Source organism: Falco peregrinus, chromosome 12 (assembly GCF_023634155.1).
Source record: "Falco peregrinus isolate bFalPer1 chromosome 12, bFalPer1.pri, whole genome shotgun sequence".
NCBI classification, from domain to species: domain Eukaryota; kingdom Metazoa; phylum Chordata; class Aves; order Falconiformes; family Falconidae; genus Falco; species Falco peregrinus.
In genome coordinates this window covers 28,187,097-28,214,003 of record NC_073732.1, presented here as the reverse complement: position 1 = coordinate 28,214,003, position 26,907 = coordinate 28,187,097, and the positions used below count along the sequence as shown (strand labels likewise).

Sequence of the window (26,907 nt, the reverse complement as noted above, 5' to 3'; positions counted from 1 at the left end):
GAGCGGGATGTGGGCTGTGCCGCTGCCTTGCTGGGGACCGTGGGGATGAAGCAGATGGCCGTAGTGGCACAGCTGATGGGATGTGAGTCTCAGCAGCAACTCGGTTTCTTCAGCCTGCGCTGAAGGGGCCAAACGTAAAATAACACAAAAACGGTGGTGACAAGGGGAGAAGGGCAGAATGTGAAATTAATTCTGTTGTACTGAAAACTCCCAATTCGCACGCCTTTTCCCAATTTATTTATTGTTATTGCTTCGCTGTGGACTCGAGTGGATTTCACTGGGAGCTGGCAGCGCCAAGCCGGCTCATGCGGAGGCTGAGCACATCCCCCGGGTTTTGAGATGCCACCGACCCACCGCGAGGGAGGGCCTTGGGGCGGCCGGGGGGCGACAGCCCGGCTGGGACGAAGGACGGGCGCTGGGGCCGGCCCTCGCCCTCCGCGCAGAGCCCGCCCCGGCCCGGCCGCGCAGGCCCCCGCCTTCCCGCGGACCCATTTTCCGTCGGGCCGGTGCTGGGGGCGCCCCCGCCGGCCGCGCGCCCCGCGCCACGTGACGCGCACGCGCAGGGCCGTTGCCCTGGTTACGGAGGAAGCCGCGGTAAGAAAATGGCCGCCCCGGCCGCTTCCCCCAGTCCCGCTTCCCTCCGGCCGCCCCGGGCTCCGGCGTGTCCTGCGGAGGTTGCTGCGGCCCGGGGGCTCCGGGGCGGATCGACCGTCGTCCTCCCGCCCCTTTCCCTTCCTCCAGTGCGGCCTGCGCGGCGCTCCCCGCCGGGGCGGGCGGCCGCGGCCTGGCCCCCGGCAGGCGGGGCGGGCGCGCGGAGGCCCCGCGGCGCGGGCGGCTGGCATGCGTGCGCTCGCGGCCCCGCGCCTGGCCCCGCGGCGGCGCGCGGCCCCGGCGGCCTCCGGCCCTGCGGCCGCCGGCAGCTGCCCGGACCCCGCCGCCGGGCGCCGGGGAGGCCATGGAGCGGCGCGAGGCCATGGAGCGGCGCGGCCCCCGCTCACCCCGCCGCCCGAGGGGGTGCGGAAGGTACGGAACGGTGCAGGTGCGCGAGGCCCAGCACCCGCAGGCCAGATACGGCAGCAGCTGAGGGTTGGCTCACTGCCTGTGAACACCGGCACGTATGGGGTACCGTTGGGTCCTGGTTTTAGGCTGGGTGTGTGCTAGGTTTTGTCGTTACATACGGAGCGTAATGGCACGCTGCTACTGTAGGAATGGCGTAGAGGAACGTACCCATTCTGTAACAGTGTTGGCGCTGCTAGGTGAGTTTCAGATTTTACCCCGTATGGCGTGGTTTGTTGCCATAAGCTTGGAATGGCTGCAGAGCATAACATGTAATTAACAGAGCGTACATGTAACAAAGGCGCATCACTGCTAATAGGAACGAAATATTTCCCTTCGTCTTTTCTTTTATCTTCTCTTTGTGTGTGAGGCTGTTCTTTCGTTTGGGAGACCAATTATTACCAATGGAATGATGCTGATGTTTATATGGGTTAACCTACAAGGAGGCCTTTTTTATGCCGTGATGCACACAAGTGGAATACGAGTCACCTTCCGTAACACTGAAGTTTTTACTTTGGCAATAAAACACCCAGCTGTCCTCATTTTTTGGTGTGCATCTAATAATTAACAGGTAATTTAAAAGCTTTATGTACTCAGGCTAGCAAAGTCTAGAGAAATTCTCCCTTGATAGTCCAGGAAACTGTTGAGACAATTTCTGAGCCATCAGTGATTTCTGAGAATTGAAGGATGGGTAAGATAGCTGAAGGAAGGGAAAACCAATACTTTCCCCTAAAAAATGGGGAGAGGAAAAACCTGGGAAACTTCCAGACTCCTTATCAGCTGTGTTGGTAGCAGGAAACATATCAGGTATGTTTATTTAGAAACCAGTTTGCAAGCATCAACGGGATAAGGTGATTGGCAAAAATCAGTGCAAGTTTCTCAGAAAAGCAGTTGTCCCAAATTGTTGGATGAAGTACATCAGGGGAATTGTTCTGGATCTAGTACTGCTCAATATCTCTATTCATGGCTTAAGGCTGTAGTTTGGCAGCACTTAAACTGCCTGTCTTTCGTTTGGATCAGTTCCTGATCTGTGTGCTATGTGTATGCTAGCACAAGGAGGAGGCAGGTGTGAGTGCAGGCAGAAACTGGGAACAGAAAGGGTGTGACATTATTTCTTTCTTTCTTTCAGGAGTGTTGGTGCCTGCTGTTTTTCATTGAGCTAGGATCATAAGGAATACACTGATGCCAGTCAGGGAAGGGTCGTGAGCACTCTAGGAAAAGCATTAAGCTTCATATTCATAGTAAGAATAAGACATATTTAAAAAGAGTAAACCCATTGCATAATACAAAATGCATAGTAACTGATTAAGCTTCCTTGTCACTTGTCAAACTGAACACTGAAGTCTGTAATCGGGTCGTAAGCAGAATAACATTAACAGTTAATTGTAGTAATTGCATGTGAAACTTGGGCCTTCATTATTCCTCCCTTCAGGGTGGTTGACATATTTCTTCTGAGCTGCAGTATTTAAGGAAAATAATGTGACTGATGGGAATTTAGCAAGGAGCTTAAAAATATTGACCTTCTAGCAAGGGATAATAGAGCAGGGTTTACTTATTCTGGCAAATTCTTGAGTAGCAATATTCACATGTGTAGGAAGGTGACAGTTGTCCTTCATCTCCAGCTGCAAGTTAATCCAGGGGAGTTGTGAAATTCTTCCAGTTGATACTGTGGGGGACAAGCAAGGCAAAGTTTTGCTTTGGAGTAGAGGACTGTGCAGGCAATCTCTTCAGATCTCTTCCAGTTCTACAGTAGATCTTTCATTAAAAGATCTGTATTCAGAAGACAGAGTATTTCTAGGTATGTACATCAATAGGCTTATGTTCCTGTCTCATCCTACCCTGCACCTCTGTGTGAAGGTATGTGAGCTCTAAGGCAATTACAGCCCAAGGTTTTGGCATCGGTTAAGTGTCAGGGGTTTACATATCCTTTGCTGCTGCTTGTCTCTTCACTCAGTTGATTTGCGTTGTAGTTGCAGTATAGTTACAAGATACAGAGCTAGATTACAAGTCATTCTCACAATTTCCTGTCCTTGTATTGTCTATCTTTTATGTACACATGTTCCTTTTCTCTTCCTATTCTCTGCTCCTTGGGTTTTATAGCATTTCTTTTGGAATCTCTCTTTTAGAAAACAGAGCTTGTGCCAGCTGTAAGTTGCTCTGCCAAACTGAGCACATGCTCCCAACATGCAGCTTGCATGCCAAAGGAATGTGTGTATCTGGAGGGAGTGTGTTAAGCACTGTGATTTCAGCTGCAGAATGAAGAATACTGCCACTTGCTAGTGGCCGTTTTGAGCTGGCTTCTAGGAGGTTGGGTTGTAGTGCTGACAATGGATCAAGCAGCTGTCTCGAAAGGATGCAAACCAGAGTGCCCTCATCGTTCTTCTCCTTCGTCCTCTTTGTGGATGGATCTTCAGAAGCTGCTTATCAATACCTGCAGCAGTGACATAGCTGCCTCCAAAATTGCACTCTTCTGGAGGACAGTACGGAGAGGAAAAGGGGAAGGGAACATCTTGTGCCAACCTATAGCAGACTGTTCTCCTGCCAGAGTTTGCCAGAGGGGAAGACCCTGTAAAGCCATGGATGTTGTGGCAGAAGTTGAAATAGATGGACCATTTGCAGACTGGGTCCAGTAGGTGTTATCTGCAATGTTTATTACATTTTAAAGGAAGTTTTAATCTAGAGGGGAAGAGATTTCTTGGTATTTTGTCAATGTAATGATAGATATGGAGGGACTTTGGTTCTTCAGGTTGTGATCAATTTTGCCTTAGAGAGAATCATGTAAGAATTTTACATGGCCCTGCTTCTGTCTTTCTCTCCCATTCCTTCTACTGCTCTCATACCTCTTTCACACAATATGCATTGCAAGATGGGTGCTAAATGAAAAAAACCCACCAAAACCCAGGCAAATAAACATCCACATGTCCATTATTAAAGCTTATAGTATTGTTTGTATTTACAGTTGCATGCTTCTTAGAAACTAATTATTAGTAAGGGTCTAAATCATGGTTTGTTTCTTAAAATATATATCTATATCTTGAAAAAAGCCCAGAGTTGTGACTTTGCCTGTTAGCAGCTTGGTTACCAAACTGAGCAATGTTTATCAGTGTTAGAAGTCAGCAGGAGTTGGTTTTCCCTGCAGGTTTCGAAGGAAGCTGTGCCACGTGGTGTGGTGTGGTGGTGGCGGGAACGTGGAGAACAGCTGCTACTGGTTTGGCAGCAGACCTTGGGAAACTGGTAACTTCCCGGGAGGGAAGTAACCAGGTCAGTCAGTGGCAAAGTCCAAGCTGTAGCTTATGTTCTCTTCTGTGACAGTTTTTGGGGAGGGTATTCTCTATCTCCTAGCTTTATTTTAGGGATGCTTGTGTACTTCTGGGAAGTGGTGCTTGCTATCTGGTGTGCCAGATCGCAGGTGTTTCAGCTGAATAAGTTGGCTGGTCTGCCTCAGTAGAGCCCTACATTTTCGCTAACTGTTGTCACAGGACTGTAGAAAGAACTTTGCAGAGATCACTGGCTCATAATGCATGCTTTTTCATGTATTAACATGTCTTAAAGTTTATGCCATCGAACTCAATCTGAGAGGTATCATAGCACTCTGGATGCTAAAAAAGAAGTTATTGTTTCATTTACTCCAACGTTTTAGATGTGTTTTTATGGAGTTCTGTTTTTGTTGTTTGTTTGGGTTTGGTGTTTTTGTTTGTTTATTTATTTTTCCTCAAGAGGAAAGAAGACTGTCATATTTCACCTTTAGTTGTTTGTTGCTAGTGATAGATGAATCTTTCATATGCTTGTGAACTTGTAAATTTCTGTTTGTTTCAGCATTGTTGTTCAATCAGTGTAAGTAGATGGGAAGATGAGGTTTTACCCTGAAGATGTAACTGAAATGGGAAACAGAATAGCAGTAAAATGACCCCGAGTTCTCCAAGCAGCAAACAAAACCTTATATTTAATTTTATATTTTATTTGGCAAATAAATAACCTTTGCTCAACATAAATCATAAAATTAATTGAGCACAAGATGCCCCTACAGATTAGTAGTTCTGCCACCCTGGGAGCTTAAGAAAGCAAGCAGAGCAGGCACTTTGAAGCTGCATTACACATCAGTACAGAACATTCCGTGGTATCCAACTATCCACAAAACATCACGTACATTACTAGTAGCAAATGATTACTCATTAGATTTGCCACGTGTGCTATAGATTGGGCACTTTATGGTATCTTTATGAGCATGTTATGTTATCTTTTAATTTTTCTTGCTATCTTTGAACCTGGGGGTATTACATAGTTCCGCTTGTGTTATATAGCTAAAGAACCTGTCCCATCCACCAAGACTAGCTTTGTAGAAGTGAACAACATAGCAATCTATTTATTACTTACAATATGGATATCAATATGGATTTAGAAGCACCAGCATTTCCATTTGTGCCCTCCAGATAAACATGGTAGCTTTTGCATGCAGAATGGCAGGAGGCCTTTTCAGAGTCCTGTTGTCATGCACCTTATGAATGCTTCCTAAGATGATGTTCATGAGTTGCCCTATGCCCACTGAGATTTTCAATACTTGGCTATAGAAAGTATTGATATTTGGGATGTCAAGCTTCAGCTATGTGACTATTCTGAGCATCTATAATGTGCTTTGGAAATACATGTTAGAAAATATCTGCTTATTTTTGGTGTAAGCCCACATGTTAGAGCCTGAAGAGGTGGGAAGCTCTCGACAGGGAACTGGTTACCTGTGGACCTGCGGTTCATTTGGGAAAACCAGCTCCCAGAGAGTAAAGGCAGCCTACTTTGTTACCACTGTGTGTGGTGATATCAGAGCATTTGTGAAAGCAGATATTCTCAACTGACACCAGCCTTCTGTTCTTAATGTGAGAATTCTGGAGCCACTGCTGGTCACCTAGGGCAGCGAAGCATTTTTATCTCTTGCTATACTCATAAGGCTAGGGCTGTATTCACTATATTCAAACTTTTCTACCCTTTCTGCAACCAGTGTCCAAGTATGTTGCTAGGAATTGGAGGGATTATCATCTCTCTTGCATCACAAGCAGTTGGGTTGTAGCTAGGAGGGGCTTTCGAATGTCTGCAACTGCAGGTGCAAAAAAGTCAGCATTTGTCAGGCAAAGTTTTGTAGGCAAAACATGGTTAACAATGGGTTAAATTATCTTTTGTCTGCACAGGCATTACATTTTGTTGCCATGTACTGTGGTTCAGTTTATAAGAACTCTCTGCTCCATGTTGCTCTGGAGAGCCGGAGTGTGCCCTAACACATCCTGAAAGAGCTTATGAGCACCAGGAAGGTCTGCATGGCCTGTTGGACATGTGTTAGATATTTGCAGGGCTTGTGTGAGTGTGTGCAGTTACTAGCAATGCAGTACAGTCTTTTATGATTCATTAGTCTGCTTTACTCACAGGCAGGAAAAAATTAAAGCTACCTGAAATCTGAGTATTATTTCCTGTCGTGACAAACTGATTATTTCAGGGCATGTTTTGAATGAAACTTTTGAGAGCAGGACATTCTGTTTTTACTACAAGCCTATTTCTATACTACTCATATGTATTCAAAGCAAGTACTGTGATTTTTATTTTGCAACTGCTATTTTATGGAAGTGGAGCAAATAATTATGTATGCAGTATGGCTTGGCATTACAATCTATATTACTTTCTGAGTAGATTCTGATTGAAAACTTGACTCAGATTAAACTTTTTTTTAGAAAGTGAAGTTTCTACTGAGACTCTTAAAAATCTTTCTTTGAATAAAAAAAAGACCAATTTAAATCAAATAACTCTTCCGTTTTGCGTATACAGCACATGACTCCAGTTTCTTCTTAGAAAATTGTGTGGTTTGAGTAATGATTTCTTTTTTGTCATAGGGATTGGCTAGTTCATCAGGAGAGAGACAAGAAGCATGAGAGAAATGAAAGTAGTATGGGAGAGGAGGAGTAAACTGAAAAGAAAGTAAATTCAGGTAATAAGGTAGAATCAAGTAGAGGTACAATAAGACAATCAACATACAGGAATAATTTAAGTGCACCCAGCGTGATGTTTGGTTTTGTTTGGCTTTTTTTTTTTTTTTTTTCCCTTGAGCTTTACATATTGTTCTGCTACAAGTGTAGCTTGGACAAATTTGGTTTTTTTGTGATTTGGCCAGTCCTTGCTAAAGCAGTCTCAGTCCTGACAGATTTGACTGGGGAGGGAGCAAGAGCTGTTGTTACTGCCTTACCTGCCTGAGGAGCACTGGGTGAATGCAAGGAGGATGATGAATGCTGCAGTTCCCTTAGGCTCTCCCTTCCCTGCAGTGTAAAAATTAATGTACAAGGAGTACATCTGTGCTCATGGCTCTATGTTCTGGTTTTTTTTTCACTGATGCACAGGAATGTATTTAAAGCTCTTTAAAAGTATCGCATTAATTGAGGACTGAAGTTCTGGCTTTTAAGAGTCGTGGCTATTTATTAGCTGCTTGTAACGGACTGTTTCTGCCATAAGTGATCCATATGCTGAATGTTGTAATCCCAAAGCACTGCTAAGAGAGAAAGTAGATAATTTTTCTTTTAACAAGAATTTAGCTCTTTAGCGTGGTAATTTTTATGGGTGGAATCTGAAATATCAGAGGAGAAGAATAGTAGTGTGCTACTGATGCTCCCTGTAGTTATATGGTCAGGTTGAAAGGATATAAATTCCTGTCTTGTCATTCAAAAGACTAAAAAAGGTCTAGTCCACCACCAAAGTATTTTTTTTCTTTTTTTCCTTATAACTTGGGCTCTACAGATGCTTACTGTACGGCGTCAGACACGTAATTTGAGTGACTATCCATCTTGGCTCAGCTCTCCTCTCACTCTTGGTAGCTAAAGAAATCTAGGTAACCATGGAATAATATTAATTCTTCCAAAACCAAATGCAGGTCTGAGTTGAAATGACTCCCACAGATGCTGTAGTGGAACAGCTAGAAATGCTACCTTGCGATACAGTTTGTTCTGGATATAGGTCTTGTCCTTTCGTTATAGCATCTGGTGTAATGTGTATCAGAACTGTAGCTCAAAATCTTATGGGTCAAATATCTTCCTAGTTCAAGCACTTTTTCCTCAGTGAGCCTGTTTTTATGTTATTGTGCACACAGTACTACTGTTGTGCTAACTCAAATAGGGGGTTTTTTTGTATCCCTCTGTTAGCTTTTCAAGTCCTGTTTGCCCTGAGTTTCCCTGTTCCAAGCAGACCAAAACCTGGTCAATAGTAAAGTTACTTTCTGTTTGGGTTTTTTATTTCTAATTGTGGGGGTTTTTTATTCACTGATTATTGTCACTGCTAAGGACAGACCCAGTACCCTTTCTAGTTAGTGCTCTGATAGTTTCCTTTTCTATTCCTTTCAAACTCTGCTTTTCTGCTGTTCCCCCCACCCCACCCCCCGCTTTTCATTTGGGAAGATGACAGCAGTCATTTGATCAAATGTAAACAGTGAAATACGGAATCTGAAACCATAGATCATTGTGTGTATACATAGTGGTTACTTAGCGATAATATTATTCCAGAAAAGGTAGCTTTGTAAGCATAAGAACTAATGAAAATTTGTTTCCTACAGACTTCTGTGTAATGGTTGATCAGCTTTGATGTCCAAGATTCAAGCTCTAATGGAATCTTTTCTCCTGGACAGACCACTTACAAGGCTCTCTCCTATGTGGATTATCTGATAAGGACTGCACTCACACTCCAGAGTTTTCTTCAACAGAGAACTTACAAAGACTTTATATTGCTTTAGACACTTAAATGTTTCTGCCCTCAGTGTCAGAATTGGTTATAAAAGACTAAAGATTCTGGTTCACAAATTATTGAAAGGTGGAAATAAAGAAATACACACATAGACGAAGTGATGTTATTTCTTTTGGAAACTGTGCAAAACCCCAAAACACTTTGTAAGTAGTCTGCAAAGCTATAAAATGCTTTCCTGCTCTGACTTTTAAATTGGTGTAGCTCTAAGATATCTTTGTCATTGTTTTGGCTGAATGAAATCAGCATCTACAGCTTGTCTGTGTGAAGCTTCAGTAGCTTCTGAAATATGTCCAACCAGCTCAGGAATTTCAGGAGGTATTTTGAGTATCAATGAGGAGAACTTGTGTTGTAATGTTAACAATGCAAGAGAAGGGTGAAGCAAAAAGGAAAAGAAAAAATGAGATAGTCCTGCTTGTGATTTGACTACTACAGGCATGAGAGAAGAATCTTGGATTTAGGATGAAGATTCAGATTAGTATACCCCTTGCTTTTTGGAGCTGTTCACTTTTAACCGAGTCCTGTTAATTTTCTAGGCATATTGGGTATATGTGTGCTGGATTTAAATTAGTTGGCTTGCTTATTGGTGTTAATCTACTGCAGCATGGAATTTAGTTTGGGCTAGCTTGCCTGTTGAGCATCACTCAACCCACACCAAATTCATTACCGGTATTGGGAAACTGCTACTTATCCTACAGATATAGATCGAACTAGTTTTAAAATATCTGTACGGTATATTGCAGTGGTTGCAGATAATTGTGCACGTACAGAAGCAAGGTTCTGGTTCAAAGACAGAACTTTCTTTCCTTACAGCAGTAATACAAAGCCCTCAGGCTTTCCTGTGATTCTTTTTGACTATGTAGCAACTAATTTAAAAATCCAACCTGATCTGAAGTCCTTTCAAGTTTTTACTTCACCTGAGGAGTGGATATGAAGAGAAAGGGACCCATTTCCCACTAAGTCCAGATAAGTCCAGATAGATAATATTTATTGTTCTATGACTTCATTTATTTTTAAGTTCAGTAACAAAACTAAATTTGAGAACTTGTATAAAACATTTTCAGTTCGGGACCCCAATTTTTTTACTTTGTTTTTAATCCTAGTACTCAGTGAAATTTTTATAACCATTTATTTGAAAGACAGCAGTGGTGGTGCTGCATGAGAGCACAATGTTCTTTTTGGGATAAGAGCCCCCCTCCTGTGCTCCTTATAACAGCTCATTTTGTCCTTTTTCAATATAGTAATTTTAGTGCTTTGGAACTTTATGGTAGTTACCCTGAATAACAGTTTCATATTTCCAAGCACAGTTTGCAGCTGCCAGGAAAAATAAACTTGCATTTTCAGCTCATTCAGAGCAACTGTAACTAGGGGTATTTTAAACTGGGGCAAAACTAAGAAATTGGAAAATAAAGCTTGGCCTGGTAATTCCAGGGCATTCTGAAATATCATTTTCATCAAGCTATATTTAAAGTGCTAAAGATTATTGAATCATGGGATAATGTCTTTAGTTTGTAACTTCTGAAAGCTGTTCTCTTTCATGTAAGTGTGATTTCTTTCAGCTTACCCCAATGTCTCAAAATGTCTTTTTTTCTGTAAAACAAGGGTTTCTTACATTCTTTGACTTAAACTGCAGTTTTCCAGCTTTCTGTTTTTTGTAAGTCATTGCGTTAAAATCCTTATAGCAGTTGATAACTGCAAGAAAGGTTAAAGTGTGTTTTAAGCTCTCAATACACAACCACAGCACTGCTCTTCCAGCTGCCACCCGTTTTCCATCTTTCATGTCTCCAAGCTTACCAATACCTTTTTATATTTATTGCTCTGAGGTTGTCTGTCTAGCTGTATTATGAGTATCCTCTGATCTGGTCTTAATTTGAACCATCTCCTCTCAAATGCATTTATGCTGTGACCCAAGAAGAGGGTAAAACCTGTCATGTTCAGGGATCTGTGCTGGTAAGCAGATGCTTACATCTCCCCTGCTGAAGTGTCAGATCAGACCTGCTTGGGTTGGTCTGGCTGATTTATTTACTTGATCTCAATTTCTCGTGCAGGTTCAGTTCTGCCTCACTTGTGAACTAAGCATTTTTTTCGAAGTGAAAATGATTAAAATATACAGGAATAACTGATATACTGAGTAATAAGTATGTATCAAAGCCAGAGTACATCTCTCTGTTCGTATTTATGAAGGCTTGCTTACTGCAAAGCTTAATAATTTGATGATACTGACAAAAGTGTTTTTCAAGTTAAGAAGTTAGCTTTCAATTAGAGGTGTATTACATGCTCTGTATTTTTTTAATCAGTGGTGAATACTTCATACCTAGTAAATGGGCAACATTTTCCACAACATTCAGGTACCATGGGCGCTACATCATATTAATTAGTCCCTTACTCATTTGAATTATTTTTGTAAAGACTGCTGGATTACATCATTCTGTTCACTTTCCACTTTTCATCTTGTCTACTTCAATTGGAGTTGTCAAAACTCCACAGTAAATAACATTTTTCTGGCTCAGGCGATCACAGATTCATTAAGGAGAGAACTATGTAAAAGCCAGCGTTTTATTTTAAATTAATGCATCAAACATAATTCAGAGATACTTCAGTTTAGAATTCCAGTGGGATTTCCCACATAGTAAATTGCCATATTCGATGTATCTTGTGAAGGTTCCAGTAAGTGGAAGTACTGCTGTAGCTTGATTTCATTTTGCTAATGCAGAGTTTTGTCTCTTATTATTTGTTAAAGCAATAAGACTGTCTGACTATAAATGCTCCAGAGCAGTAAACAGTTTAAACTACTCAGGTTTATTATTATTTAGCATCATTCAGTGGTGGGGTTCAACTTGTTTCTTACAATCAATCTTACCATTTTTTTCTGTTTCTAGATGTCCCGGGACGAGACAGTGTGTAAATACTGTGGGGTCAGCTATTTGATACTTCATGAATTTAAGGCGATGGAAGAAAAAGTAAAAGCAATGGAAAAGGAGATTAAATTTTATGAAGGAAGTATAGAACGAGAAAAAGGACTTCAAGCAGAACTGCAGTCTCTTTACCAAGACCTTGAACACTATCGAGCTGACAGTGAATCAAAAACAGAAAGGTCAGAGCATATTATCTAGTCTGATGTTATTCTTGTGTATGTGTATTAGGTAATTTCATTCCAAAGATGTTTAAAATACAAATAAGATTAGTCTGTCTTTTCTCAGATGTAACATATGTACTGTAATACTTAATTTAAATCATCCTTCATAATATTCTCTGAAAGCAAGTTTTAAATTCCTTAATAGTTTAGAAACAGTCAATATATTTAAAGTGGAAGAAAGGCCAGAAGTCATTTCAGAGGTATTTCCCCTGCACACGCTCCCAAAGGGAAATAATCAAATATTTGATCTTATCATTTTTGTAATAAAGTTGTAATGTTTTATGTGAAATTCCACAGTTTGGGGAGTTTCACAGTTCTGAAATTTTTGCTTGTGGCCTCATAGTAAAAGTAAAAAATCAGCCGCATTCCTACCCTGAGAAGCTTACAGTTCCCTCTCTGAGGGACTGATACAGAATACTAAAGCAATTAGAAGATCTTGGGTACTGCTTTTTCTGTTGTTCCTCAGAAACAGGTGTTTGCAAATGCTTACTGGTAAGTATGTGAAGGTCCCGATTAAAGGGGGAGTTTTGTACTCCTAAGAGCTCCAGTAGTTAACAATAGACCTCAGAGCCGTATTTATATTTTTAGGGCACAATGATTGGAACCTTAAAGTGTGTTCTCTTCCAGCTCATATTTAGACTTTTGTTGTGTTCTTCTGCTTTATCACATCATGATAACTTTCAACTTGGAACAGGAAGTTCAAAGTTTCAAGTATGAAAATATTTGTCCTTTTGATGCATCTACAGAACAGCTTTCGTTCCAAAGACTTCAGACTGGCACACCAAAAATAAAAGTTCATTTGGGGGTAGATGTGAGAAAACAAAACATAAACCAAAAGTTTTAAAGACTGTTTTTTCCCTCTGCCCTTCCCTCATTCATTATTTCTAATATATTTGGGTTTGCAGTAAAGGGTGCAAAGCTAGCTATATCCAAACTAGCATTAAAATACATGGCTGATCCATGTACTGTAAGTGCATTACCGCAGCAGTCCAGACAGCAACAGTGGCTGCAGAACCTGGTGTCCACCTGTGTCAGGTTTTGTGCCACCATTATTAGAGTGCCATCAGGTTCACAACCGTGAACTTTAGGCTAGCTTGTTAGCTTTGATATGTCAATCATAGAGTAGTTTGGGTTTGGAGGGGCCTTAAAGATCAAGTAGTTCCGACCCCGCTGCCATGAGGAGGGACATCTTCCACTAGATCAGGTTGCTTAGAGCTCCATCCAACCATCCATCCATCATCAGCAGTTATTTCCAATGGATATTTCCAATGGATGAAGAACTTGGACTGAGAGGGAAATTGTTGTAGTCAATATGAATATTTTATAATATAATTAGCATTACGGGTGTTTTTTCTAGTCTTATTTTTGCTGTAGGATTTCTGGACTGATATTTGTTTTTCCTAATGAACCTTCTGTTGCTTTTATGCTGGTTTATGACACCATGAAAATATAACAAATTTCATAATACCAAATTGTATATCTTCTGCACTGTTCTGTGAAAGAAATACAAGTGTGTTTTGGCCTCTTCCAGACCTGAAGCCCTGAGGGACTGCCTTTCCTTTTTTATCTCTTGTCTTTTATTCTTCATAGTCAGATTTAAGGTGGATACTATGTGCTGGTTTTCTGTATCCTAATTCTCTATCCTTGTATTTTGCAATCTATTGTTATATTCCACTGATTGTTTACAGTAGGACTATAAACATTGATATTTATAGTTGGTTAATAAAAGATACTTTATAAAAAAGCAGTTGCTGAAGTTGACGACTAATAGAATAATGTGGTACAAACAAGGGCGTCTTTGTAAACAAATTTCTGGGTAATTTCTTGCTTGTCTGAATTAAACTGTTTGTTGGAAGCTTTTTGTAAGAATAAGATTATAATTTTAATTATCAGCTCAGTCATTTTGATTCTGAAGACCCCCAATAGGGGTGTTTCTTGCATGATCAGTTCATACCTGCTAGCAAGCAATCTAGGACTGGTGATGGGCATTTTGAGTATTGAAGTGCTTTGAAGAGATTGGACTGGAATGCTTTGGAAACACTACAGAAGGACAACTACAGTTTGTCTATAGGTGAAGCACTCAAATCCATTTACTTTTCTTTTTGCAAATCACTCATACATTAAGAATTTAATGTTGCTATTAATGGATTTACTTAGGCTTGTGTTTAGTAATATTACTAATAAAAGATTAATTTTAAAACACAAGTTCACACAAAGTTGAGCAAAACACATTTATCTTGTAGATCACTCTACTCATAGTGTTTCTTGCAATACGTTTTTCATTTGAACTGAACATCCTGCAGCCCCCCCATTATTCAATGTTTTCTTTGGTTTAACATTGTATTTTTGAAGAGTGCATTTGCTCCTTGTTCCTTTAATGGCTCTGGGTGGCAGTTATGGTGGCAGTATTCTGTGTGTTAGCATATGCAGTGACAGCACATTCTTCTTGTTGAGGATCCTTTGCCAGAGGTAAACTTAAAATTTCATTTAGCTGACTTCTTGTAGTAAAGCTGAAATTGTTAATAAAATTTTTATCTCTGCATTTTTTTCCTGTAAGACTTGACTTGATTTAAAACCTGCTGAAATCAAGTGGAATACCTTCAGTATGCTTTCATTCAGGCTGTAAATCAACTATTGTGCCTTGTTAAATAACTTGTCTAAATACTCCTTATCTCTTCTTTACTATCCTGGGCCTCTCTTGTTACCTTGTGCTGTTGGCATAAACTAACTACACAACATACTATCTTCTGGTTCTTGCAAGGTTGACAAATCATTCCTCTCAAACTGCAAATGTTTATCAGAAGCCAAATATGCCTCTTTTTGTTTTATCTCTGGTAGACCAAGAGATTTAATCTTTCTTGTTAGTTGCAGACAGTTTCAGTTTTGTATTCCTTTTAGGTTAAAGTGTTGCTGTTGTTTGTACTTGTGGTTAACCTTGAAAGCCACCTGGGAACCTGAGCTTTTGCAGAAATTAGTTATCTACCCTTAGGGATTTTGTCAGAAGAAGGGAAACTAACCATCATGCAGTTAACTACGCTACTTTGGTTTAGCTATTCAAGTGTTATTCAATGTTAAAATCGCTTTAATTCCAGAATACTTGCATGAGAGCTGTTCCTGAAGAGCTGTGGCTAGCTTGAAATAGCAATGCTGGTCAATACACGTGCCAACTTGAGGTAGGCTGTGCAGCTGGTACCGCGTTGTGCTCTGTGCTGCTGGGTCCTCTTCTACGGGAGCCTGGCTGCTGCCTACAAGAGCAATGATTCATGCTTAGTTAAGCTGAATCACTGGTGTGTCATTTGACTGACTGATTTTGGTCTGTTAGCGCTCTAGACATATTGGTAACGGGCACTTTCATTGGGGTCTTACTTCTGTAATTCATTGGAGATACAAGTATGATTTGATTTAGCCGTGTCTGTGTGGGACTCACCCCAGATTCCTGGAGTCCCTAGAGCGAGTTTATGAACAGCTTTTCTCTGGCGATGGCTTTTGACATTTGTGACACTGCACAAGGGGTTTACACAGTATTTGTGGTGTGACTTTTGATAATTCTTGCAACATCCAACATAAGAAATGTAAAATAGATTTAAATAGTAAAGATGCTCTTTAAAGGTATAGTAGTGCTGTATATCATGAGTGGGACAAGGAGCAAAAAACTTCTATGATGTTTAGACACGTGAGGAGGTGTATAGATACCACTTAGTGAGTCCTATGTCAAAGGTCCCTTGTAAACAGATTCCTGGAAGCTTTTCTACAAATCTACAGGAGTTACTTGTTGGTTACTACTGTGAGACTTATGCTGCTGAGTCATGCGTGTAGATGTTGAAAATTTTATCCATAAATAATAAAATCTTAAAGTTAATGTGAACCTAACATTGCAACTTGGGAAACAGTCCATATTTGTGCTTTTTTGCATATGTTTTCTTGAGTTTATTAGTTCCTACCACAATAGCAAAACTTAATACTGTGGAAAACCCTTTGTTATTGAACTTGCCTAAAATAAATCTTTTTTGCAACATGATTGCTTAGGAAAGCAACAGTAACTACCTGGCTTAGTAGAGTCTAAAGGTGTAATAAAATAATACAGTGACTGAGCAGTGATAACAGCACACTGCTCTGCACTTAGCTACCAGCCTACACAGCAGTTTGGTAGAAATGACATGAGTTTTCTTGTCCTAGGAGACTGAAAGTACTGGAAATGGGGAGTGGTACATGCTTTAAGGACTGTGTCATCATTTTAAAAACAGGTTTTGAAGGGAAAGAACACAAGGCAAAAAGGTCACTTTAATAGTTTGGGTTTTTTTTAATGACTGTTTCTGTTGAATATTTAGTGATAAAGTGGAATTGAGTTGATGTAGAAAATTGCTGAGTGCCAAACCTGGATGAAATAGAGGCAAAGAACCTCTCCTTTTCTGAATATGGTTTAGGGCATACAGTCTGTTATTCTTATCATGTACCGTCGTATGTGGGTAACCTAGGAGATCGCACATCTTTTGACTGTTTTAGAAAGCATGGCTAATGAAAAAAACATTATAACCACTGCAGCACTAATGTATTTTCAGAATAATATTGGTGTATCATATAACACATAAGAAGAAAGCAGTTCATAAAGTAGTAAATGAGTATTCTTCATCACGCTGCAGATGTTCCGGGCAAGTCTCAGGTGTGTGCTCCTTCAGCGGCTGCTTGGAAGAGACAAGTAGATATGACAGGCTGCCAAGAGGTATCAGCTGGGTGTGGGGTTCAGTGAGCCCCTGGGTTTTGCACTCATTGTTAGCAAAAGGAAATAATGTAGTGGGTTTTCTTTGTAGGGAGAATATAGAGCATGTAAGTGCTGGAATTTTCCTGGCTTTTTATGCATTTAATTCTTATTTTAGGTAGCTCAAGTTGCAGTGTCTAGAAGCTCACAAGAGCTGGTTTATACTTGGAAGTGCTGTGTGTGAGTTTTCGGAAGAGAGGATATGAAGTTTATTAAGAAATAGCGCCTTCAACTTTTTTATTGAATCTGTTTTGTAAGTAACATCAGTATGTACTTCTCCAATTAGCTACATGGTAATTTTAAGATGTACTTATTAACAAGCAGAATTTTGTATAATGCCAAAATGTTTTGTTATGTTCTTTTTAATAGCTGCAAACTGGCCTGTATGTTTTGCCCTGATGGTGTCATGATGGCTCAGGTAGGGCTCAGGCTTGTGCAGGGAGCCAGCAAAAGGCAACAGGGTTCATGGCACCCAGGTCCTGTGCTCACCCTCTGTACAGCTGTGAATGTCACTTTTATACTTGCAAACCACTGACGAATCTTGTCATGGTCTCAGAAGGCCAATCAGCACAGTGCCTTGGGGAAATCATCTTTTGCTATTAGATTCTTATGTAAAGTATGTTGAAGCCAGTGTCCTCCCAATAGGATATGTGCTTTTTGCTACTGGGGAGCGATAGCTCAGTCCCACTCTTGATGTGTTAAAATTGTGGTGGTTCTAGTTTTGACAAGTTCTTTTCTATTTAGGTGATTAAGTGCCAAGATTGATTATTAATAAGCAAGAAAAATTTGGTCACAGAGATAGTTCAGAAGAGTGATTCATGAAGTGCAAAACTCTGCGGTAATGCTCAGCCTTCTCCCAAATTCCTGATAAAATCTACTTTCTTCAGGCAAAACAAAATTCCTTATCTGGAAGAGACTGAAACAGCAGTTAGCGGAAAATGCAAAAGGCAACATGAAATCTGCATTTTTCTTTCCGTGCATACTTTTCATGTATATTTCATTAAAATATTTTCATATTTAATAGGTAAAATTAAAATTTGAAGTTACACTTAAAAAGTTATCACAGTTTTTGGCATCTAAGGATGGTGCCACATAATACAAAAATGGCCTTGAGAGGTGGCTGCTGACAAGAAAGCTCCAGTGAAGTTTCCATGTAAGTCTACGTGTGCCTCTGTGGATGGATAACTTTTCTCAGGAAAGTAGAAGTAGTTCATCTCCCTCAGTGCACGTTTTTCCATTAGGCATGCATTTTCAGTTCTGTCTTTGCTTATTGTTTGAACAGAGGTTTTGCAGTTTCAGTGCTCACAACCATCTGCAATTACAGGGACTAGTTCCTCTGTTATACCCTTGTGTGGTTCCAACACGGAGTCCTCGCACAGCATCGTGTACGATGGCAAAGGCCATATTTACCCATTTACTAGGGAAAGGGATCGACAGGTTGTTGTATAACTTAACTGTCTGTGGACAGCAGAATTGCACATGAGAGATTAATGCTTAGATATTATTTTATTGTAACCTGGTTATGGTATTTGTGAAGTCTCAAGACAATTGAATTTGTGTTTAATATCCTCTGTTGCATGGTAGATATAAGAAAATGGTGTGACGCACATTAGTGGTTGGGTTTTTTTTCCCTTTCCTATAATGGGTCTTCATTTATTTGTTCACACTGTAAACTGAAGTTGAAACTTTTGATTGCTTGGCTATAGTGAGTTACTATCCGTTTTGTGACCACTGGTTAAAAGCAAGAATGACCCATCAAGAAGTTTATAATAGAATAATTTTTTGTGCCTCCATTTACCTCCACTTTATAATTTAATGTGAGATTTGCAAGCTTGATCCATAGTTGTAAAATGATTCTGTGCATAACTGCAAAGCCTTAAACAGGTTCATTCAGTCCATGCTCAGAATGTCTTGCTGAAATCCACGGGGGTTCTGCTTTATTATCTTTCAAAGTGAAATTTGAAAGCTTTGTGGTTATTTTCTGAAGAAGGTTAATACAGGACAGAAGGTGTGCATACAGGACAAGGTATTATGTTCTAGAGTTCTTTACAGCCACATAGCAATGAAATTGGATGGGACCAGAGGGTGAACTCAGGCTAATCCTTGAGTACTGAGACACCTGTTTTCTCTTGTTTTTGACTGCCTCTTGTACTTGACTGCTTTTAAGACTGCAAAATGGGAAGGTGGCTACCCAGAGAAAAATCTAGGGTAAGCTATTCTGACCATGGCTGTATTCTGGAGGATTCTCTAGTAAAGAGGTGAGTTTGGGATGTATGAAGGTCACTTGCTGCTCTAGATCACTGGGCCCTGTGGATTTTGAGGTCAAGGGGCCCCTCATCAGAGGGAAGATAGGGAAAAAGACTTCATGTTTGGCAAGGAAGAAGTAATGATAAGATGGATTTACTTGGTTTGTGACCGTTTTGGAATTAAGAGGAAAAATATAGTTTCTGTTTGCATTCAAAGATGTAAAAATGTGTGTAACAGAGTTGGCTTCATCAACAAGACACTTGTCTAATTTGGAAAAAAAAATCCAAACACATAAAATGAAATATATTTGAATTACATTTTTAACTGAATCGGTATAGCTTCGCTGACTTTGAAGAAGTTACTCCTGAGTTACACTGCTCTGACAGTGCAAAGTGTGACTGCTATGACTGAGATTATGTAAACTGTAATTACTTTAAATGAAGTTGGTAACTGGATTGGTAGCTCTGGGAAATTATATCTTGGGTTTCTTCAAAGATAAATTTTGAAGTGGTTGTGACAAGGCAGTCATCTTTCTATTATTGTTTTTTCAGACCTGTTCCAGAGATACACCTTTGCTGGAGCAAAAATTACCTAGTCTGTCTTCATAATACATCTTATATTTCTGTTGCGATAATAAAGATAGGTAACAATTAATGCAAGACTTGAAATGACTGTCAGCCTACGTGAGACTTGATGGAGACCTTCACAAAGAACTTCTTGATTGGTTGTCAGAGATAATTTTCATTTGCTGTCAAATCGGGCTGTATGCTAGCCTGCAGTGGCACCTGAATAGTCTTGTCTTAACTTGAGCAGTCTATGCTGAACAGAATATAAAAAAGACCATTTTAAAGAAGTTTCTGGATGATACTAAGTGCAACAACTTTCAGACTGTGCATTTTATACATATTCCATGCTAAACTTATGAATGGTCAGTTTCTTCATAGACATGCACACTGAGTTGTCTATTAGAAGGAATGCAGTATGCTGAAATGAAATTGAGCAACTTCTGGCTCTGAGTAGGTCTTTAGAGTTTCACGGAGCTGAAAATACTGTAGTGAAACCTTTTTCATTGACATTATGTTCCAGCCTCCTCTGTGCATACTGTCCCCCCTGACTCCAGGCAACTAGGGGTGCAATTGCTCATTCAGGCTGAAGTGGGTCCTACTGGGATTTGTAAAGGGGCTATGTGCCGTGTAGTCTGCAAAGGCTATTTCTTCTGATCTTGTGAAATGCAACGTCTTAAATTTGAGCAGACATGGTAACTGCTCTTGTCGTTAACTTTTAGGACAATGAGTGTATTTGTTTGCTGGCAAGAATCCCTTGCAACTACTACTTTATTTTTCTCATGCTGTTCTTTTTGTTGTCAACACTAGTAGTCAACATGTTATAATTCAGCTCCCACTCTGGGCAGGCTTCCTCCTGCATTTACTAAGAAAGTAAGCTGGCTGCAAAGATGGGATGTTAATTTTCACGGTTCATGTGAACTGTAGGACAGAGGATGAGATCAGTATGTTCTCACAATTGTCTTATCATGCCAGCATTTAATGATCCATTGAACTTTTTCCCTTGTGCTAAATACCACCAAAATAACATGTTTATTTTTCTTCCTTCTTATGGTGATGATAGTAGACAGAGTGAAAGTATCTTGCCTTCTCCACATGTTCTGGGCATTCACACACAAAAGAACATACCTTTGCACTCTGAAGCTGTAATTCCGTGCTAACCGCATTGTATCAGATCTCTGGAATGGAAAGAGGAAGAAAATGTGTACTTTTTTGCAGGTTTCTTTTTTAAACCAAAAGATCTTCAAATATTGCCAGTTCTGGAATGAGTAAGAATAGAAAATGAGCATCTAGTTTTCCATGGATCCCAAAGATTTGATTTGTTATTGTTCAATGATAAATAATAGATTTGGATTTATGTAATTTTTAAAGGGGATGGACATTTCCTTGTTAGTCAGTGACACCAGTCTGATTCTGCTCCCAAATGCAATCAAACAGATCTAATTCTCTCCCCTCCTGCCCTTCACCTCCAGGAGACTTACAGGTAGATATGGGTAAATTTTCCTAAGAAGATAATGCCAGAAATTTCTTCAATTATTTTTAAGTTTTATCTTTTCTTTTTTTTTCCCCAGTGATCATACTTGAGCCCAAACAACTTGCTTTTTTTAACTACCAGGTGTTGCAGTTTGGTTTTTGCAGAGCTCACAGATCCAAGTTTCTTTAGCAGGATTAATACTTTTATAGATGTGCATTTTGGTGCAAATATATTCTTGATGATTATCTGATAACAGTAACTAATGCACATTAATATTAATGACTTGATTTTTTTTTTTATTTAAATTATTCACATTTTCTTTTGCTTTTTAGAATTGAAGCAAAGGCTGAGGTAATTCTTCTGCCATCCTTTTGTTTTGTAAAGTATTTGTTGATTAAAATACTATTTATTTACTGGTGACAATGAGTCACCAGTAGGCGAATAAATCATTTACTCTGCTTGCAGTAGGTTAACAGTAAGTGTTGAAAGCTTTCAAAGGGATTAGTTTTTAATAGTTGCATGTCATTGTAGTTGTAGTTCTAGGGATAGAAGACTATTAGAATGGTTGTCTACAACTAAAAGAAAAGAAAAAACTTGTACTGTGAAGTGGTAGGGATGTGCTGTGTGGTGTTCTTTCTCTGCATGTAACACAGGAAGGGAATTGTATCAACTGTCTGTTATTCCCCTACGGTTCCATTGATTTCATTACAATTGTGGGAATAAGTCTGGAGTTGTTGAAAGCACACTATTTAAAATGTATTTATTTACACTATAGTAGCTGTGCTTGGAAAATAAACAGGTCAGAGCCACTGCTGTAATGTCAAAAGGTCAATTTTAGAGGCAAAGCAAAATTTGCAGGTCAGCTGTCTGTACCTTGGGACTGCGGCTCAGTCCAGCACAAAGGTGGGCTGTATCCTAAGCAGGTAGGGGACCAGTGTGTGCAGCTGTGCACAGCGGTGCAGGAAGGGAAAGCTCCCTGTGCTTGCCAGGGGCTGCCACCCTCCTCTCCCTGTGGGCAGGTGATGGTGGTAAAGGAAATACCGTTTTGTCCTCCTGTGTCTTGTTATAGGGCTGTGTTTTTTCAAAATACACGTACAAAACTTGAAGCAGTTAAAATGAGAAGATTGTTTGGACATTAGCAAAAGCACTGAGCAGCATCTCTGCGTGCTGCCAGGTGGCTGCAGGAACCGTGCCTGACCGCAGCTGCTCCAGCTGGGGTGGCAGCGGGCTGAGCCGGCTGCGGAGCAGGCAGTCCGGCTGCCAACTGCAAGGGTGAGGCGGTGAGAGTGCGAAATCCCATAAGTGGGGAAAACCCCTGCTGGATCCGCCTCAGCTGGTGAGGCGCCTGGTTTCGTGCCCCCTTTTCTGGGTGGGAAGCGCTGTGGGGATGGAGCGAAGAACCCGTGAGTGGCCATGCCCCTTCTGCCCAGCTGTGCGGCCAAGGCAGGGGCTGGGTAAGCAGCACTGTCTGCTGGCTGGGAAACAAGCTGTTGGTCTGTAGCAGGCAAAGAATGTTTTTTCCCCATTTATTTGACTCGGGATGTATAATAAGTATATTCTTGTACATAACGATGAGCACGTATCTTCTCTTCCTGATCAATTTCCCCCATTGCAGATACTCCTGCAGTGTCATAATCTCATTTAAATAAGCATAACTGAAGCACAGGTGTTAACAAAAGTTAATTTACATTTTTAATGGGTGTGTGTGTGCACAATGTATGTGTGAGTCCTGATAACAGTAAACTTTTCTTTCCCAGACCCAGATTTAGGACCTTTTTTGGTGTCAGATTTGAAGTGTTTTGCTGCGAGTTGTCACCTGCGCTGTAATTTAAAAATCCTTTACGTGGTCTTGTGATGGAGCACCCTGGAAGACTAAGGAGGAAGAAGCATGAAAAATTTTTTCAATCTATTCTAGGCAAATACTTATAGTGGGTGCTGTGACAACATCTCCTTCGATCCACTTCTATCCAAAATGATTGCTTGCAGGTACCCCAAGGGGTGTTGTGCGGGGGGAGCCCAAGGAGAGCTGGAGCTCTGGCAGGAGCCAGACACCCAGCCGTGATTTGCCAGGTAGAGCCACCAGATCATGTCCTTCACACCCCATCTTGTGCTCAACAGTGTTCTGGGTCCAAAATCTGTTGGGTTTTATTCGCTGAAAGGAATTGGGGGCGGGGGGGGGGGGGGGGGGGGGGGGAAGTACAGAAAATATATGTGTGTTTTCTCTGGCATGTTGTGGGTCAAGCTGGGAACATGGAAACCTAGCTCTAGTCCAGAACTTCCTGCCCTCTCCTTAAGTCTTCCTTAAGAAAAACGTAGGAAAATAATCTTACTAACTTGACATTTTTGATTGCTTTGATGCTAATGTCATTGCCTGGGTACATAGAAATAACATCTGGTGGAAACTTTTTTTTGTGAAAACTTTCTCTTTAGCTCTTTAAAATGCCATTGTCAAGCAGAAGAGGCCTAAATTCCATTTGCTGTAAAAATAATGGACAGGAATATATTTTACATGTGTATTTTTTTATTGTTATTTGCTGAGCACCATTAATTCTGCAATGCAGAAGTACAGTTCCATGATCATGTGTGAAACTGAGGGCAAAGGGAAACAAGAGTGGATAACTGGGATTTATCTTTTGCAAAAGTCTGAAATTAAGAAATAGATAAACAATCTGAATGGGAAAAAATTTGGTAACAGTAGGCAAATATTTAGTGTCCAAGTTGAACTTTAAACTGAAATTTTCATAATGGCATATGCTTTTTGGAGGATGAATGAGTTCTGTGTTGCATCTGTGGATGAACACTAGATTCTTAAGACTTTTATATAGCATTACATGTGAGCTGATATTGGACGTATAAATTTCCACATTGTTTTATAAATGTGTTATGAGTATTCTTTTGAAAGCGTTGCTCAAGTGGCTCATACAGAGGTCAGAAGATTAAATTCTCTCTCCATTTGGAGATCCGATACCTCCATCTGATATATGTGATTATCATCTCTTGAAAAGATTTTCAGCATGTTTTTAATTTAAAGCCAAAACAAAACTTAAAAGGTTGGTTAGTGGGCAAATAATACTTCCTGATTTATTTTTTTTTTATTTACATCTGTAGAATAAAAAACCTAACAGTGGAACTTAAAAACAAGCAAGATGAATTAAAAAGTGTGAAAAATGATTTGCTCTATTTCCAAGAAGAAAAGGAAGCTGCCTATAAGCAATCACAAGTGCTCAGGTAAGAACCCAAAAAGAAATGCTGATATTGGGCCTCCTGTGAACATGCAAATGTAACCAGAAAATATCAGTACTGATTGCTGATGTTATTAGCAACAGGATAAGTTCTTCACAAATTTAAAAGCAGTAATTAACACTTAAAAGCAAGTGAGTACCGCTTGCTTGTAATGTATTGGAAATACTGTATTTCTTATATATATTTTTTTATAAAGAGTCAACATAAGCTTGGATGTATAGCCATTTAAACATGCCAAATTCTTAATTAAAAAGTGATCGTACAATTGTATAGTTGTCTTCATTTAGACACGTAAGTTTTAAATCAACATTTAGAAGGGAAAAAGTTGGTATTATAAATATATCCAATATACAGCATATTTCATACACTAAATTATTGGAACCCAATATAGTATAAATTATCGTATAACAGAAAAGTAGTTGTCAAGTTTACTTTAGTTCTGAAGTTTACGAAGAGTATTGTGTCATTTTAAAAATGTACATCTGGTATTGCTTTTCTGTCTTGCAGAAATACATTGGAACACCATTGTTCAACTCTGAACAAGGCTGTCTCACTATTTCCTTTTATTAGAAGTGAACTGGACAGTATTAAAGAAGTAATCTCCAGTAACCTGGAGAACTGGGCTGCGATGAAAGAAGAAATTTTTCTACAAATAAAAGCCGTTAGCAAAGAAGCTTTGACAGGTAAATAATCTCGCAGTAATTTTGGGCAAGATGAAATATTTTTTTGATAGTTTAGTGTAACACAGTAAATTAGAATGTAAAATTAACTAGGTAATTTCTAATTCTGATATTAACTTGTCCAGATCTGAAGCATTAAAAGACCCTATCTACTGCTGCAGCACCATGTGAACTGAGCTGAAGTCAGTCCTGTTCCTACCGGATTAGCATGTTGGAACACTTGTTCAGTTAGCAAGTCGGACTGAGATGGAAGTAATATAAAAACTTACCGTGATTTGAAACATAAATAATATACTTACTAAGAGTATATGGATATGATTGCAACACAAATACCTGGAGATATTTTAATCTGTCTTGTGTCTCCTATTGCCATTTTTTTACACATGCTGGCATACACATGCTATACAGCAATGATAAAATATCCTTCTGTGTTGCTGCTTGAGGGTCCTGCAGTGCTGCCTCCCTGTCCCATGGGCAGGCTGCACCTCTCCCCTTGACCAACCTACTGATGTACACGTCAGGTTGCCTTGAGTACAATTTGAGCCACTGTGTACAAGCAAACCTGCACCCAACATGTAGCAATTTCTCCCTCCTTCCATTCCTGAATAAGAATGAATCATACACAAATGCAGCTGTCTTTTTCTGAGGGGTCTTTGGGTTTGAAAGAGGCATGGAGCAGCCCATGGGCCGAGAATAATTCACTTGGCCCACAGCCTGGTTCCCGATCAAACAAGGGCAGCCTTCAGGAAAAGAGAAGCTGGGAGCAAGTCACAACTGATGGCTTGTTCGTGAAGGTCATGGCCAGCCCTCAGGCTGGTGGTCAGGCTTGGAAACTCAGATTTATCCTTGAATACCATTTCTGCTCTGCCTCAGTTAAGAGATTAGTTTTGCTGAGAAAAGTGTGCAGTAGTATAATTACAGACTGTAACATCCAGAGCATCCAAACAGACCCTGTGCTGACTTTTGCAACTTGAATGGCCTTTGGACATAATTTTCGTATATATATTCCTTTCCTTATAGTTTTTCAGTGTGCTCTGTGTGGGTGAGTTCATGAGCTGCTGTTTGCTCTGGAGGCTGGTTTTCTCAGGATTATAAGGTAGCAAGGAACCAAGTGAGGTGTTGTCATGCCATTCTGTCCTCTTGAGGAGTATAAGGGCATGGTGGGCGATGTGCACCTCCCAGATGACTGCTGGTGAAACTGTGTGAAGTCCGGTGCAAATTCACAGCTTAAGTGAAACCTGCATGTGCAGAGTATCTCAGAAAATATGTAGCTTCATTTTAAATAATAGCTCCCCAGTAGCTTTTGCTTCCTGTGAAATTAGAAGTAATTTTTAATGTTTTCAATGATTGCTTTGTTCAGACTGGGAATAAATAAGTGGGCAGCTGTGCTGCAGGAGCGAGTAGGCACGCATCCCACTGAGCCAGCGCCTGGGTTCAAACAGAGAGTTTGGGGCATCCTGAACCCAGGCAGCAGAGCCCAGAGGGTTGAAGCCTTGCCCGCTGAAGATGAGCGTGACCGGAAAATCACTCTTTAGTATTCAGGTTTTGTAAGAACAATTAATTTAAATGTCAGTGTCAATATCACACATTTTGATTCATGACTTCATCTTCTAATTAGGCTGAGCACAGAAAGTATTTTATGTCCCTAAGGATTCCCCTTTTCCTGTGCTCATTCTTTGCCTACTTATTGATAATAAAGGGAATATGAACGTGCATTTCTGCAGACATCTTCATGTTCAAAGGGTTTCATAACATTTTAAGACTTCTTTTCTGGAAGTAGTCTTTGGGTTTTTTGTTGTAATGCTGCAAATATATAGAATGTCTGTATGGAAGTGGAAATGAAGCCTTTCACGTTCTTTTAATGATTATATGTACCATTAGGCATGCTATATATCCCCAGCTGCATTCAACATATCCCATTGAGAATAATGCCACACTGTGCATATTATATACATCCTTAAATCTAGCTTTCTAAATCAAAACAATTTAGTCAC

General features: G+C 40.1%; 1 protein-coding gene across 4 annotated transcripts in view; it reads left to right on the top strand.

The window, feature by feature from the left end:
* The first annotated feature begins 59 nt into the window (after positions 1 to 59).
* LEKR1 (leucine, glutamate and lysine rich 1) overlaps positions 60 to 26,907 on the top strand; it is a 59,666-nt gene continuing 32,818 nt past the window's right edge. Inside the window, exons 1-4 of one of the 4 annotated variants that reach the window (XM_027777914.2) lie at positions 60 to 1,023; positions 11,694 to 11,908; positions 24,099 to 24,218; positions 24,741 to 24,916. In XM_027777914.2, coding sequence (XP_027633715.2) covers positions 340 to 1,023; positions 11,694 to 11,908; positions 24,099 to 24,218; positions 24,741 to 24,916 — 1,195 coding nt within the window. In that variant the 5' untranslated portion in view covers positions 60 to 339. The other 3 variants (XM_027777928.2, XM_027777924.2, XM_055817675.1) reach the window with 3 other exon arrangements.